Raw genomic sequence first — 13,962 nt, 5'->3', positions numbered from 1 at the left:
TCAACCACTGTATGGCAATGTATCCCACGCCACACATCCCCTTCAGTGTGTAAACACATTGAAAGTGTACAGTTCAGTGGGCTTCGGCATGACGCGTTCCTAACTTAAAACAGTGAGCTACGGGCGCTGGCGAGATAGATGGCTCTTACTCCCAAGCCTGACCCCCTGAATACAGTCTCAGAGGCCTGCAGAGTGAAAGGAGAGACCCATCCGGGAAGCTTGTCCTCCAACCTCCACACACGCCCACGGGCACTCACTCACACACCCACATGCGTATGTCCTCACACACAAATAAATAAATGTAAAAAGTTGTGATACTGTAAGTGACCTAAAAATCTTGCCATTTTAACTATATACTCAGTGTACCGCTTGGTGGCATTGGCTGCTCTTTATAATACCGTGCAGCCATCTCCACCATCCATTTCCAAGCTGGACGACTCCCCCGACCCCTTCTTCCAGCTTCTGGGAGCCTCCCTCTGCCATCTCCATGAGCTTTGTTCTAGATGCCAGGTGGAGCTGCTATGCCTACCATTCATCAGCACGGTGTTTTCCAAGTTGATTCATGCTGAAGCGTGTATCCGAATTTTGCTCCTTTTATGGCTGAGTGCTATTCCCTTACATTCATATACTCTATTTATCCCTCGGTGGATATTAGGCTATGGTGAATAATTCTCCTGTTCTCTCCATGTAACAGGAGTTGAGCACCTCTCTTTAATCCTTTTAAGTCTGCGTAAGAGTAAAATTGTGGCTTACACGGTGATTCTCTTACTGAGATGCCCGATCTAATCCCCTCCCCGCCCCACATAACTCCCTGATCATTTTGAAACAAGGTCTTGTGTAGCCCAGGCTACCCTCAGACTTACTGCGTAGTCGAGGTGATCCTCTAGCCTCTGCTTTCCAAGTGCTGGCATTATAAAGCTGTTTTTCCACATGTGGCTGGTGAGCCCCTGATGATCCCTCCCCCCCCCAGGGATGGGACCCCTGAGCTGAGCCCATACATGGTAACCCGAGAGCAGCAAGCCCATGCCGGCTCTGTATGCTCTCAGGTCTTCCTGCTTTCCCAGCCTGCTTGCTCGCACCCCTCTAACCTGTCCCCTCTCTTCCCAACAGATGTGCCTGTGGAGAAGCTGGCCACCATGCCAGCTCTGCGTGTCATCAACCTGCGTCTCAACCCACTGAGCGCCGAGGTGCGCGTCATTGCCCCGCCACTCATCAAGTTTGATATGCTCATGTCTCCAGAGGATGCACGGGCCCCTCTGCCTTAGGACACCCTCCTTGTGCTCACCTAACAAGGGACAAAGGCTACTGGCCTGCCATCCTGAGAGGAGGGAAGCCTGTGGGAAGGCCAGGCATGGGGAGCGGGGGTGGGTGGGCCAGACAGCATACCGTGGGAGGGACGCAGCTAAGCCAAGGTAGGTAGCTTAGCACTCTAGTGAGCCCTGGTGAGAGCCCCAGAGGGAGAAGGCTAGGTGAGGCTAGAGCCTGGGCTCAGGCCACTCACAGCTGCTCTGCTGACTTAGGTAGGCTTCTCTCGCCAAGCTTTGTTACTCGGAAGGAGGAATAGTAGTGGAGAGTCTTTCCTGCCTGGGTTCTGCCTCCACATCGTCAGACACCCTCCAAGCTGGTGGATGAGCCTTTCATGGGCGTTTTATGGACCTTATGATCTGAAGCCTTATTCTAGAAGAGGCCACCTCCGACTATTTGCCGCCTTCTGAGGACCGAACGCAGTCCTTCTGAAAGACACCCTTCATGGTGCCATGTCCTGGCCATCAGAGTACCTGGACTGGTTGGAGCCTGAACTAGGAGTCTGGATGCCCAGACCCTGTGGCTGGGTCCTGTGGCAGGAGAGTTTATGATGAGGAACCCATAGACATCTGGCCGGGCTACAGAGGGGCAGCTCCAAGGAGCTCATTCTTCCATGTACGAGACAAGCGGAGGAAGTTCTATGCATGCTGCTCTGTCCCTTCCTGATAATGGGCGGATGTGGCCAGACATCATCCCCAGGGCCACAGGAGAGGTGGCCCAGAGAAGACAAAGCCATCTGCGCCTGTGACTCTGACCTGAGGTCCTTAGGTGACCTCCTTTACCGTGGCCTCCCTCTGGCAGCAACCTGGTTGCCTTGCCTTACCCTGGTCCAGGACCACCAACCTCAAGGCTATCACCATAATCACCGATAACCTGACATCTCCAGGACCTTTGCCTGTGGCCTAGGGGGTAGCCAGAGAGTAGGGCGTCCAGCTATCCCAGTGTACTCAAAACTGTGGAGTTTCCCAGGAGCTGGCTGGGCCCTTGCTCCCCGGTAAAGCCTATATTTGGGGACATCCCTGAACCCCTCCATCTCCATGTGTCCGCCTCCTCGCCTGAGCAAGCAGGCCTATCAGCTGCCCTGGCCCTGGCTGGTCTATACCTTTGTGTAGGTCTGTGAAAGCCACGGAGGTCCAGGACACAGGCAGGGCTGGGCCACTTTGTCTCTAGGGTTTGGCAGCTTAGAACTAACACCGCTGTTCAGAACAGAAAACCCGTCACAGAGTTTGTCTGAGTCCCTGCCCTCTCCCAGTGCTCCTGGCTCTTGGTAAGGATGCCACAGGGGCATTGCTGGTATCACTGAGGACTATGTATCCCAAGGCTAGTCAGCCAGATGAGGAGGTGGACTCGGGGACCAAATAAGGGCTGGGTGCAGTCCAGACTGGATTGGCTTCTCCTACCCTGTGTCCCTGAGTTGGGGATTTCACCTTATTGAAGAAGAAGAAGCGGGGCTTCTCTAGGATGTAAGAAGCATCCCATGGTTGGGCCAGCCTGGCAACTCCACGTGTCGACAGGCTAACACCAGTGTACTGGAAATGCAGCCTTGGTGGTGTGCACCTGTCATTGGAGCGAGCACCTGGGAGGCTAAGACTCTAAGAATGGTAGGTGTGAGGCCAGTCTGTACTGCATAGCGAGAGTCTATCCCAACACAACAGAGTAAGAAAGAGAAAAGCATGTCTGGCATGGTGGTGCCCACTTTCAACCCCAGCCCTCAGAAAGTAGAAGCACAAGAGTCAGGAGTTCCAGGCCAGCCTCGGCCGAGAATAAAGAGTCCCTGGGCTATGTGAGACCCTGTCTCAGTAAAATAAAAGGGAAACTAAAATGCAGGTTCTCAGGCCTCACACCAGCTTTCTGAGTCAGAGTTATGTCTTAACAAGCGCCGTAGCCGGTTCCTTCAGAAGTGTCACAGTGTGAGAATCAGTTGAGGGCCTGGGTGACCTGGGCATGTTCTCATAGTGCAGAGTGAAGGTCTCACCCCCCCCTACACACACACACACACACACACACACACTCCCATGGATCTGAGTACATGCTCGGCCTCCCACTAACTCAGCACTAGGAGACCCTTGCGTCTTAGATCACTCGACGATGGTGATGGTTGGGGTGTCCTGTCTTCCCACCCCACCTCTCTGGTTCATCCCTGCATACCAGTGCTCCTGGAAGTTGTTCTCTGCGCTGCCCAGACATTATGGTCTGGCCTTTCTGGGCAAGCTTGGTCAGAAACCTCCAAATCCAGGCTCACAGTGTGAGGAAACCCTTCGCTTCAGTCTGCAATAAAGGATGGATGTGTTAGTCTCATCTGCCTGGGGAGTGTTTGGTTTTTAGTTTCTTTTTTTTTTTTTTTCTTTCCCAGTGCGTATGTGGTATTTGATTCATTTTCCCAGCACAGACTCGGGATCGGGGCTGGTTGTCACCTGCCCGCCTTTGAAGGAGACTGCCTCTCTGGTGGGAAGCTTGAGTTACAGAGTTTGGCTCTCTAAGTAACAGCTGCTGTGGTCATTAGATCAGCTGGGCCTGCCTTTAAGAGTCCATCAGAGCCGGGCGGTGGTGGCGCACGCCTTTAATCCCAGCACTCGGGAGGCAGAGCCAGGCGGATCTCTGTGAGTTCGAGGCCAGCCTGGTCTCCAAAGCGAGTTCCAGGAAAGGCGCAAAGCTACACAGAGAAACCCTGTCTCGAAAAACCAAAAAAAAAAAAAAAAAAAAAAAAAAAAAGAGTCCATCAGGAGTGAGCTGTGGACTGTGGGTGTTCCGTCAGACCTGGGCCTGCCTTTAAGAGTCCATCAGGAGTGAGCTGTGGACTGTGGGCGTTCCGTCAGACCTGGGCCTGCCTTTAAGAGTCCATCAGGAGTGAGCCGTGGACTGTGAATGTTCTCTCAGAACTGGGCTTGCCTGCACGAGTCCATCAGGAGTGAGCTGTGGACTGTGGGCGTTCCCTCAGAGAAGGAGTTGATAGGGAACATCATTAGACCTGAGATGGCCAGTCCCAGCCATTTGTATGCAAATCTATAGGCTAGGGAATGTTAACTGAGAAGCTCCCTCTATAGGGCTACGGGGGAAGTCATTATCTATGCCGGGTGACTTTCCAGTGAGGCTTTTTGAGGGGTCACCCACACTCCTATAAGCACCCCTCACCCATGCTCTGTAAAGAAACCCAATAAACTCATTGCTTCCCCAGATTTAACTTTGGTGGAATCATACTTTGGCATGTCGTTGGGATCTTACAAGCAGGAAGGTAGACATTGTTTACATCTCCCCCAGGGGAGGAATTCTCAGAACCACAAGGTAGAGGAAGCTGCATTGAACCCTGGTGGTGGTGGTGGTGGTGGTGGTGGTGGTGGTGGTGGTGGTGGTGGTGGTGGTGGTGGTGGTGGTGGTGGAGGTGGTGGTGGTGGTGGTGGTGGTGGTGGTGGTGGTGGTGGTGGTGGAGGTGGTGGTGGTGGTGGTGGTGATGGTAGTGGTGGTGGTGGAGGTGGTGGTGGTGGACGCACTTTTCATCCCAGGCAAAGGCAGGCAGATCTCTTTTGTGTTCCAGGCCAGCCTGGGCTAGAATGAGTTCCAGGACAGCCAGGGAAACCCTGTTTCAGGGAAAAAAAAAAAAAAAAAAAAAAAAAAAAGGAAGGGGAGGGGGGAGAGATGGCTCAGTGGCTAAGAGCACTGACTGCTTTTCCAGAGGATCTGGGTTCAATTCCTAGCACCCACATGGCAGCTCACAACTGTCTGTAACTCCTGACACCCTCACACAGACACACATGCAGGTAAAATGCCAACGCACCCAAAAGTAAATCAAAGAAAGCTGCATTGGGGTAAGCACATGGAACAGACAGCCCTTGGACCTGGAGAAGGCTGTTTCTGGAGAAGGCTGATCAGCCCGTGCCCCGCTTGCCCCTCACTAGTTCCAGACATTGCACCCCTTGTTACTCATCCCTCCAGGTCCCTGGTTGTCTGAGCAGAGTCTTGGACTGGGAGATCGGGATACTGATTAAAAGTCCAGCGGCTCTACTCACCCCCAAATGCAGCCGCAGAGGCTCAGGTTTGGCTGGTGCTGTCCAAACAAACCCTTCCGGTAGTTTTGATCTTCCAGCTAGAGAACTGATGTTCTGAGGTCAGGCTTTTCTTTTCTTTTTTTTTTTTTAAGTTGAATTGGCCAACTTTAATTTACTTGGAATTGTAAAACCAGATGTACTACAGCCTTTATTGAATATATACAGAGCACTCAGTAGGTACCAGGCACATTATGGCTGTTAACATGTTTATCCCTTGGTGCTATCTTAGCAGCTCTTGCGATTTCTAGAAATCCCTGCCTCTCTCCAAGCCTTGGTTCCCGGCTGCAAAATGAAGGGGCCATGCTAGGAGATTGCCAGGGAGCTTTCTGGAATCACACAATCGCCGTTGCTTGGATTCTAATCAGACCTTTTCTGTCAACTGCCACTTTTTAGGACTTCATTCAGCCAGAGACCTATGAGCAGACAGACAGAGCCTCACTTGCTGTTCCTGTAGGAGTTGCCTCTGAGGGGGCTGAGACTTGGGGTTTTCCATGCAGATGGGAAGCCTTGGTCAAGACGGTGATTACAGTGCAATTCAAGATGGGTGGTCTGGACATGTGCTGGACTGTGGTGGCGCATGCCTTTAATCCCAGCACTTGGGAGGCAGAGGCAGGTGGATCTCCAAGTTCAAGGCCAGCCTGGTCTATAGAGCAAGTTCCAGGATAGCCAGGACTACACAGAGAAACTCTGTCTCAAAAAAAAAAAAAAAAAAAAAAAAAAGATGGGACCTTGACAGCCAGCTGGAGCTCCTGCTATTCCACGTGAGCAAAACCAGAGTCCTGGATCTCTGTGAGTTCGAGGCCAGCCTGGTCTACAGAGTGAGATCCAGGACAGGCACCAAAAGTACACAGAGAAACCCTGTCTCGAAAAACAGCAAACAAACAAACAAACAAAATCTCTTTCTAAGAATCAGAATCCCAGGCCTGAACTGCCAGACAGACAGACTCTGGAAATATGTCCCATGCACCTTAAAGAGTTCCTGCTAACCACCCACAAAGCATCCAGAGGATCCTTCTAGATGCTACGAATCCTGAATGGCTCTCCCCTTCCTTTAGGGGAACTCAAGGGCTTACAAGGGTATTTAGAGCATCATCTACCATCTGTCAACTTCTTTAATGGACCACTAAGACGCACACACACACACCCCTGCCGCCACCCCCCCACCCCCCACCCCCCACCCCGCCGCCGCCACCAACTCCCAAGTGTTTGTTTATCCATAGAGCTTATCACCTACTGTGTAACCAGTGAGCATTTATCTATGCCCATGATCTACACTTCCTGTTCCCAGAGTCCCCCAAAGACCACCAAGAGACTGAATCTGATGCAGAGGCAAAGAGTCTTTACTTCGAGTTAACTCGGGGGTTCTCCATCTGTCCGTCTGACACAGCAGCAGAGCAGGAGAGACTCTGAGTAGCAACGGGGTAGGGTTTTTAAAGCAAGGGGTGGGGACTACAGACTACATGGGAACAGACACAGGGTTGATTTATTCGAGTGGCAATCATGTTAGTAACTTTTAATTGGCTAGGGTTAGTTGGGGTTTACAGTTATCCATTTTGGGGCAGGCCTGGACAAGTCCCAGGCTTTGTCCTTGAGCTGTCATGGGGGCTGGCTGGCCTAGCACATTCACATTGGCCCATGCACGTAGCTCTAAGTTGGTGAGGGGTCCCAGACAGTAAACAACTGGCTGAACCTTGAGCAGTCAGAGTACGTGCAGAAAGGGAGCTACTGCAAGGACTATGTCTTTTGTTCATGGCCCTTCCTGAAACTGCTTGCTCAAGTCTCAGGAAACTGAAACTGAGGCCTGATCTCTGAGAGAAGACTGAGCAGCCTGTTATGGCGTCTGCTTGGTCTTTTCAACACTCATGAGAATCTTGGTCTTGGTTTCCACGCCTTTCCCTCCCTCCCATCCCTTGAGCAATGCCTGGCACACATACAGCACCTATCTATCCACCAGTGGCTGAACAGGGGCATGGTAATGAATCTCAATGTTTGAGAATTGGGATTTTGAGAGAATTGCTCACAGCCAGCCCCTGCCAGCTCAAGGTCAGGCTCCACATTAAAGTTCCATGTATCTTACCAGAGATGTTGGCTTGAGCATCAGGCAGTCCTCTTTGCACTGGCCTTCCCAGACCCTCACAAACCATAATGGTGTGTCTGGGTTTTGTCCTAAGTGGAGTGGCCAAGAGTCTGCATGCACAGCCCAAGAGATGATGGGCAGCCCCCCACACCCCAGCATTGTGCTCTCTGCCTGAGATCTCACCGTCAGGAGATGGTTGCTTCCCACCAAGCATCACCCTCCCCTGTTCCCCCAGTTCCACCCTGTCAGGATTGACAGAGTTCAGGGACTAGACCCTTGCCACTTAAAGTGTGGTCCTCAGCCAGCAGCATCAGGAGAGAGGGGTGTGTGTGTGTGTGTGTGTGTGTGTGTGTGTGTGTGTGTGTGTGTAATAAATGTGGTACAGCATGTGCTTAGCATGTTCAAGAGCCTGGATTCCAATCCCAACACACAGGCACACACACACAAAAACACAGTATGTTCCTTCTGAGAATTTGCCTTCCACCTGTGTGTGACATGTGGAATGTTCCATGAGGCTATAATAGCCAGCTTGAAGGACTCCCCCCCTTCTTCCTCTCCTCTCTCCTCCCCTCCCTCTTCTCCAGCCTCCTCCTCCTCTCCCTCCCCTTCTCATCCCTCCTTTAGTTGGTGGTCAACCACCATTGCCAACTTCAGTGGATCTGCAGTCACCAGCAGACACACGTCTGGGCATGCCCACAAGGATGCTTCCAGAGAGACCTCCTCCGAAATGGTGGGACATGGTACCCTGGGCTGGAACCCCAGGCTGAAAGCAGCTGAGCAGCCACATTCATTTCTGTTCTCTGTGACTACAGACACAGCGTGACCTTACATTCTTCCAGCCTCCCCCACTGTGATGGCCTCGACCAACTGGGAGCCCAAAGAAACACTTCCTTGAGATGCTTTTGGTCAGTTACTTAGTCACAGCATCAAGAAAAGTAATTAAACTCTCCCTCCTCCCTCCTCTTCCTCCCTTTCTCCCTCCTCCCTCCCCCTTCCTCTCCCTCCTCCTTTTCTCCCTCCTCCCTCCCCCTTCCTCTCCCCTCCTCCTTTTCTCCCTCCTCCCTCCCCCTTCCTCTTCCTTCCTCTCTTTCTCCCTCCTCCCTCTCCCTTCTCCCCTCCTCCCTTCCCCTCCTTCCTCCTCCCTCTTTTTCCCCCCTCTTTTCTTCACCCTCCTCCCCCCTTCCTCCCTTTCCCCCCACTCCTCTTCCCCCTCCTCATCTTCCTTCTGTTTTTTTTTTTGGTTTGGGTATAGGGTCTTTGTAGCCCAGGTTGCCCCGAAATTCATGGTAGTCCTCCTGCCTTAGACTCCTAAGTGCTGGGATTATCGGCAGGAACCCCACTATGTTGGGCTGGGGTTCTCTTATTATATATGCAAATCAAAAAATGTACATTAATTTCCTAAGATTGGTACCCATCAGAGTAACCAAAGGGTTAGAGAGATGGTTTGGCAATTCAGAGTGCTGGCTACCCTTCCAGAGGACTCGAGTTGAATTTCCAGGCCCCACGTAACAGCCCCAAACCATCTGTAACTCCTGTCCCGGGGGGGATCCTACCCCCTCTTCCAGCTTCTACAGGCACCCGCTCTATGGGACACAGACATGCATGAAGACAAAACACCCATACACATGAATAAATGATTCTTTTTAAGTTCAAGCTCAAGGAGTTTGAGGTCAGTCTGGACTACATGAGATCTTGCCTCAAAAACAAAATTAAGCCGGGCGGTGGTGGCGCACGCCTTTAATCCCAGCACTCGGGAGGCAGAGGCAGGCGGATCTCTGTGAGTTCGAGGCCAGCCTGGGCTACCAAGTGAGTTCCAGGAAAGGCGCAAAGCTACACAGAGAAACCCTGTCTCAAAAAGCCAAAAAAAAAAAAAAAAAAAAAAAATTAAACTTATGGGGCTGGAGAGATGGCTCAGGGGTTAAGAGCACTGACTGCTCTTTCCAGAGGTCCTGAGTTCAGTTTCCCAGCACCCACATGGTGGCTCACAACCACCTATAATGGTGCCCTCTTCTGGCCTGCAGGGACACATGCAGGCAGAACACTGTATACCTATAAATGAGTAAGAATAAATTTAATGTAATGTAATTTAAAAATAAGGTAAAATAAAGACACCGTATATCTGTGACTTGTCAAGTTTCCAGTTCCTGTCAATTCAGTTGCCACCACAACAGGTAAGGTAGTTACAATGTGTGCTGCATTGTCTAGAAGTGACAAGTCAATGCATGCCTGTGACCTCAGCACACAGGAGGGTGACAACCAGCTCTGGCTGTCCTAGAACTCACTCTGTAGCCCAGGCTGGCCTCGAACTCACAGAGAGCCACCTGCCTCTGCCTCCCGAGTGCTGGGATTAAAGGCGTGCACCACCACCGCCTGGCAAAGGATGACAACTTTAAGGCTAGTCTCAGCTATAGAAATGAAGCCAAGGGACAGGCCTGGAGATGGTGGAGCAGGTGGCCAAAGTCACATACCATGGGGGATGCTCCCAGTTGGAAGAGGAACTCGTTTCCCAGCCCAGATCTTTTGATGGTAGTCTGTATCACTGGAATTAGTGTCCAGGTCAGGGGCTTACAGAAGAAGCCTGTGAACTCCCTCTCCCCTGCCATCCCAGAGAGCTGTCTTGGTCCTCTAAAGCCTACAATGCCCTAGAGATGTATCTGAGTCCTCCTCAGCTCAGTGCCCTCCCCAGAAGCCCTCACTGTCACAATCTAGAGTGTGTGCCCCACCCAGCCTGAGAACAGGATTTCTCCAGGTGTCTCTGATCCCTCAGCAGACTCTGTATACCTAGGCTCAAGGATGGGGGCTGTGAAGATGAGGTGCTCCCTCTTACCCAAACCCTCACATTGTAGAGATAGGAACACTGAATTCCTGAGAGAGGATGTGCTGGAAGCCAGTGTGAAAGCCGGATAAAGGAGAATGCCCAGGTTTCTGGCTGCCTGTTTAGGTTCTGAGGACTTCTTTAGGCTTTTCTGTCTCTCTTGGTGGCAGCCATTCAGCTCTGCAGCTGGATGGAGTCAGCCATCTGAGCCCTCCATTGTCATTTATAAATGCAGAGAATGGCGCTGACCTGCTTCCTTGGGGAGAGCTGGCTAATAAGCATTTTAAGGCTTTTAGAGTGAAATGCTCCTCAGAGGCTGTTTCCAGGCTCTGGGAAAAAAATCCCACTCCTGCCTGGACTGTACTTAGCCTCTCTGCTGCTACCTTGGCCTCACTGTGCAAGGGAAGCCTCCCTCCTCCATCAAACAAATACTACAGAAGTCCCTCCTCCCTCAAACAAATACTACAGAAGTCTACAGGGTGGAGTCTGATTCCCAGGGGACGCATTCTCACCATCCAGAGAGATCCCTATCCCCTACCCTAAGGATTCTGAGCCTTTTCAAAAAGGGCAGCTAACCAGGTAGCCTCCTTTGCACCAAAGGCCCCTGTGCATTTCCAGCCAGGGAGAGAGACTTGAGTCTCCCACTGGAGATGCCTGGCATCCCCTCCACAAGAGAGCTGCCCCTCAGGACACTCTTTGGCTTCATGCCAGCTCTTTTCCTGGGCAATTACCAACTCTGCTGGGCATCTCAGAACACGCTTCCAACCCTGCTTAGAGAGCAGGAGTACACACGCCAAAACAGCCCAGACTTTGTGTGGTCCATCAGTACCAGTGAGGGTCTTCAACTGGACGGAGGTTGGATTAGACAGCACATGCAGAGACAAGGGGTCTCTGCCCTGAGAGGATGATACATAATGAGTATGGGTCCCTCCATCCTAACCCCAACTGACTATATTTGAAGATAGGGCCTGTGGACCCTATTGATTAAGGATAGTGTCCTGATTCCCTAGGGATGAAATCAGTATAAAAGACACATCTGAAGCTGGGCAATGGTGGTTTAATCCCAGTGCTTGGGAGGCAGAGGCAGAGGCAGGTGGATCTCTGTGAGTTCAAGGCCAGCCTGGTCTACAGAGCAAGTTCCAGGACAGCTAGGGCTGTTTCACAGAGAAACCCTGTCTCAAAAAACCAAAAACTAAAAACCAAAAAAAAAATTTTTTTAAATTAAAAAATAAGAGAAGCCGGGCGGTGGTGGCACACGCCTTTAATCCCAGCACTCGGGAGGCAGAGGCAGGCGGATCTCTGTGAGTTCGAGGCCAGCCTGGGCTACCAAGTGAGTTCCAGGAAAAGGCACAAAGCTACACAGAGAAACCCTGTCTCGAAAAACCAAATAAATAAATAAATAAATAAATAAATAAATAAATAAATAAAATTAAAAAAAATAAGAGAGAGGGAGAGAGAGGGAGAGAGAGATCTGTAATCTCAGCACTTGAGAGGCTTGAGGTAGGTGCAGGTGGATCTTAAACTTGAGGCTAGCCTGGGCTACACAGTGGGATTTTTTTTTTTTTGTCTCAAAAACAAAGAAGAAAATTTAAAAGAGCTGGGGATATAGCTCAGTTGGTAGAGTACTTGCCTAACGGGAAGCCCTGGGTTCCATCTGCAACAGGACATAGACCAGGTACAGTAGCACACACCTATAATCCCAGCACTAGGGAGATGGAAGAAGGATTAGAAACTCAGGGTTTCATATTGAGGTAGGTCCTCAAGGCTTCATAGTGAGGTCCAGGCCAACTGGGTTACATGAGATCTTGTCTCAAAACAATAAATAAATAAAATTAAAAACAAAACAAAAAACCCACAAAAATATCTCCCCGCCCCATTTTTTTTTTTTTTTTTTGAGACAGGGTTTCTCTGTGTAACAGCCCTGGAACTCATTTTGTAGACCAGGCTGGCCCTGAACTCACAGAGATCCGCCTGCCTCTGCCTCCTGAATGCACCACCATGTCCAGCTTAAGAAAGCTCCTTTTAACACACACACACACACACACACACACACACACACACACACACACACACACACGAAGGGGGAGTGGAGAGGCAGCCAGGTGTGTGTGTGTGTGTGTGTGTGTGTGTGTGTGTGTGTGTGTGTGTGTACAGTGAGAAGACAGTGACAGAGTCCTGAGAAGTGGGGAAGACTAACCCCAGGGGATGCCTGATGCTTTATCTTGGATTTACCAGCTTCCGGAACCTTATGGACTACATTTCCATTGTGAAGCTCTCCAGCCTGTGGCATTCTGTTATGAGAGTGTGTGGAGAGGACTGGGGGGGGGGGGGGACCTCAGAGCAGCTGGGAAGACAGGCACAGAGAGGGACAAGGACAGCAATGTTACCAGGCAGTGGTTCTCCTGCTGTGTGCTGGAATTGCCAGGGAGCTTCACACACCTCTCCTCTCCTCGCCGCCACCCCAGACTTTCCAATTTAATTGGGATAGGTGTCATCCGAGGGAGGAGAAGGTGGGTGTTAAAATCTTCTGGTGGCTCCAAAGTTCAGGGCAAGTTTAGGAACCACCAGCCTAAGAGCTGTTGGAGAGCTGAGAGCAGTGGGTGGGGCAAGGGATGGTTGATGGGCAGGTGAGAAAGGTAGACCGGAATACCAGGCAGGGTGCACAGCCAGAGGAATGGAGAGGAGCTAGATGCTCAGTGAGAGGATGCTCAGGGATGCATCTCAGTGATGGGCTAGAGGTGGAGGCGTGGAAGGGACCGGGACATAAAACGAGGTTTCCATCAGCCGGTACCTGCAAGCCTCAGGGAGATGAGAGCAGGATGGGACACAGTGGCACTCACCATTTCAAAGGATCAAGGGAGTTCATCTGGTGAGTCACCCACAGGCAAGGACATCTTTTGTTGTTTTAGAGGCTGGGTTTCACTTTGTAGCCCAGGCTGTCTTGGAACTTGCTATGTAGACCAGGCTGGCCTCAAACTCAGTTTGTCTGCCCCCCGAAGTGCTGGGATTTAAAAGGGTGTGCTCCACCACTCCCAGCCTATTGCTGATACTATTGTCCTCACCCTCCCCCCCGCCCCCTTGTGATTCTAATGCAGAAATGGATTGAGTGTCAGTCTCTAGATATTTCAGAAGTCATAAAAGAAAACAAAACCTGGACTCCTGATAAAGGAAGGAGTGGTCATTCACTTTCTTTGGTCTAGAACCCGGGGATCTTCATCCACGCGGCAGAAGTGCAATGTTGTCTGCTGGGGCCTGGGGATGGCCAGGGGAGTGCTCTCCAGTCCAGTAAGGGGGACATTAATTGAGTATCTACTATATGCTGGGCAGAAACGTGCACATACATCTGCTTCCCTCAGAACCACTTCACAGATGCAGAAACTCAGGCTCAGTGCAGATAAGACACTTGCCCAAGCGTACTCCTCTGGTGAGTGCCTGGTCCAGGAGATTCGGAACCCAGGGTCGTCCATCAGACATCTTGTTCCCGTTCACTAGGAAGAGCTCGCTCACCGGCTTCTCTCCGGAGGTCCCTCCTGTGTAGTGACAGCGACCTCGTAGCCTCTTCAGGAGAGTCAGAGTCCTGGACATCATGGTGGGTGAGTGCGGACCAGGCTGGTTCTCCAGCCACGTAGAGTGGGGACAGAGGGCTGGTGTGTGTCCGCCAGGGCTGCGGCGGGCACCGCCCGCACTTTGGAGGGTGCGGGTCCTGGGGAGAGTTCCGAGCG

At 51.4% G+C, this 13,962-nt stretch overlaps 1 protein-coding gene across 1 annotated transcript in view; it reads left to right on the top strand.

Annotated features, from left to right (window-relative positions):
• Positions 1–3,603, top strand: part of Lrrc20 (leucine rich repeat containing 20) — a 107,702-nt gene extending 104,099 nt beyond the window's left edge. The window contains exon 5 of the mRNA XM_052744890.1: positions 1,111–3,603. Within this exon, the coding sequence (XP_052600850.1) occupies positions 1,111–1,265 (155 nt within the window). The 3' untranslated portion in view covers positions 1,266–3,603. The remainder of the gene's footprint in view (positions 1–1,110) is intronic.
• The last annotated feature ends 10,359 nt before the right edge of the window (positions 3,604–13,962 follow it).

This window comes from Peromyscus californicus, unplaced genomic scaffold (assembly GCF_007827085.1).
Source record: "Peromyscus californicus insignis strain IS unplaced genomic scaffold, ASM782708v3 Scaffold_19__1_contigs__length_69161282, whole genome shotgun sequence".
Classification (NCBI taxonomy): domain Eukaryota; kingdom Metazoa; phylum Chordata; class Mammalia; order Rodentia; family Cricetidae; genus Peromyscus; species Peromyscus californicus.
Note: the sequence above shows the minus strand (reverse complement) of the source record. Positions and strands in the feature narration are given on the sequence as shown.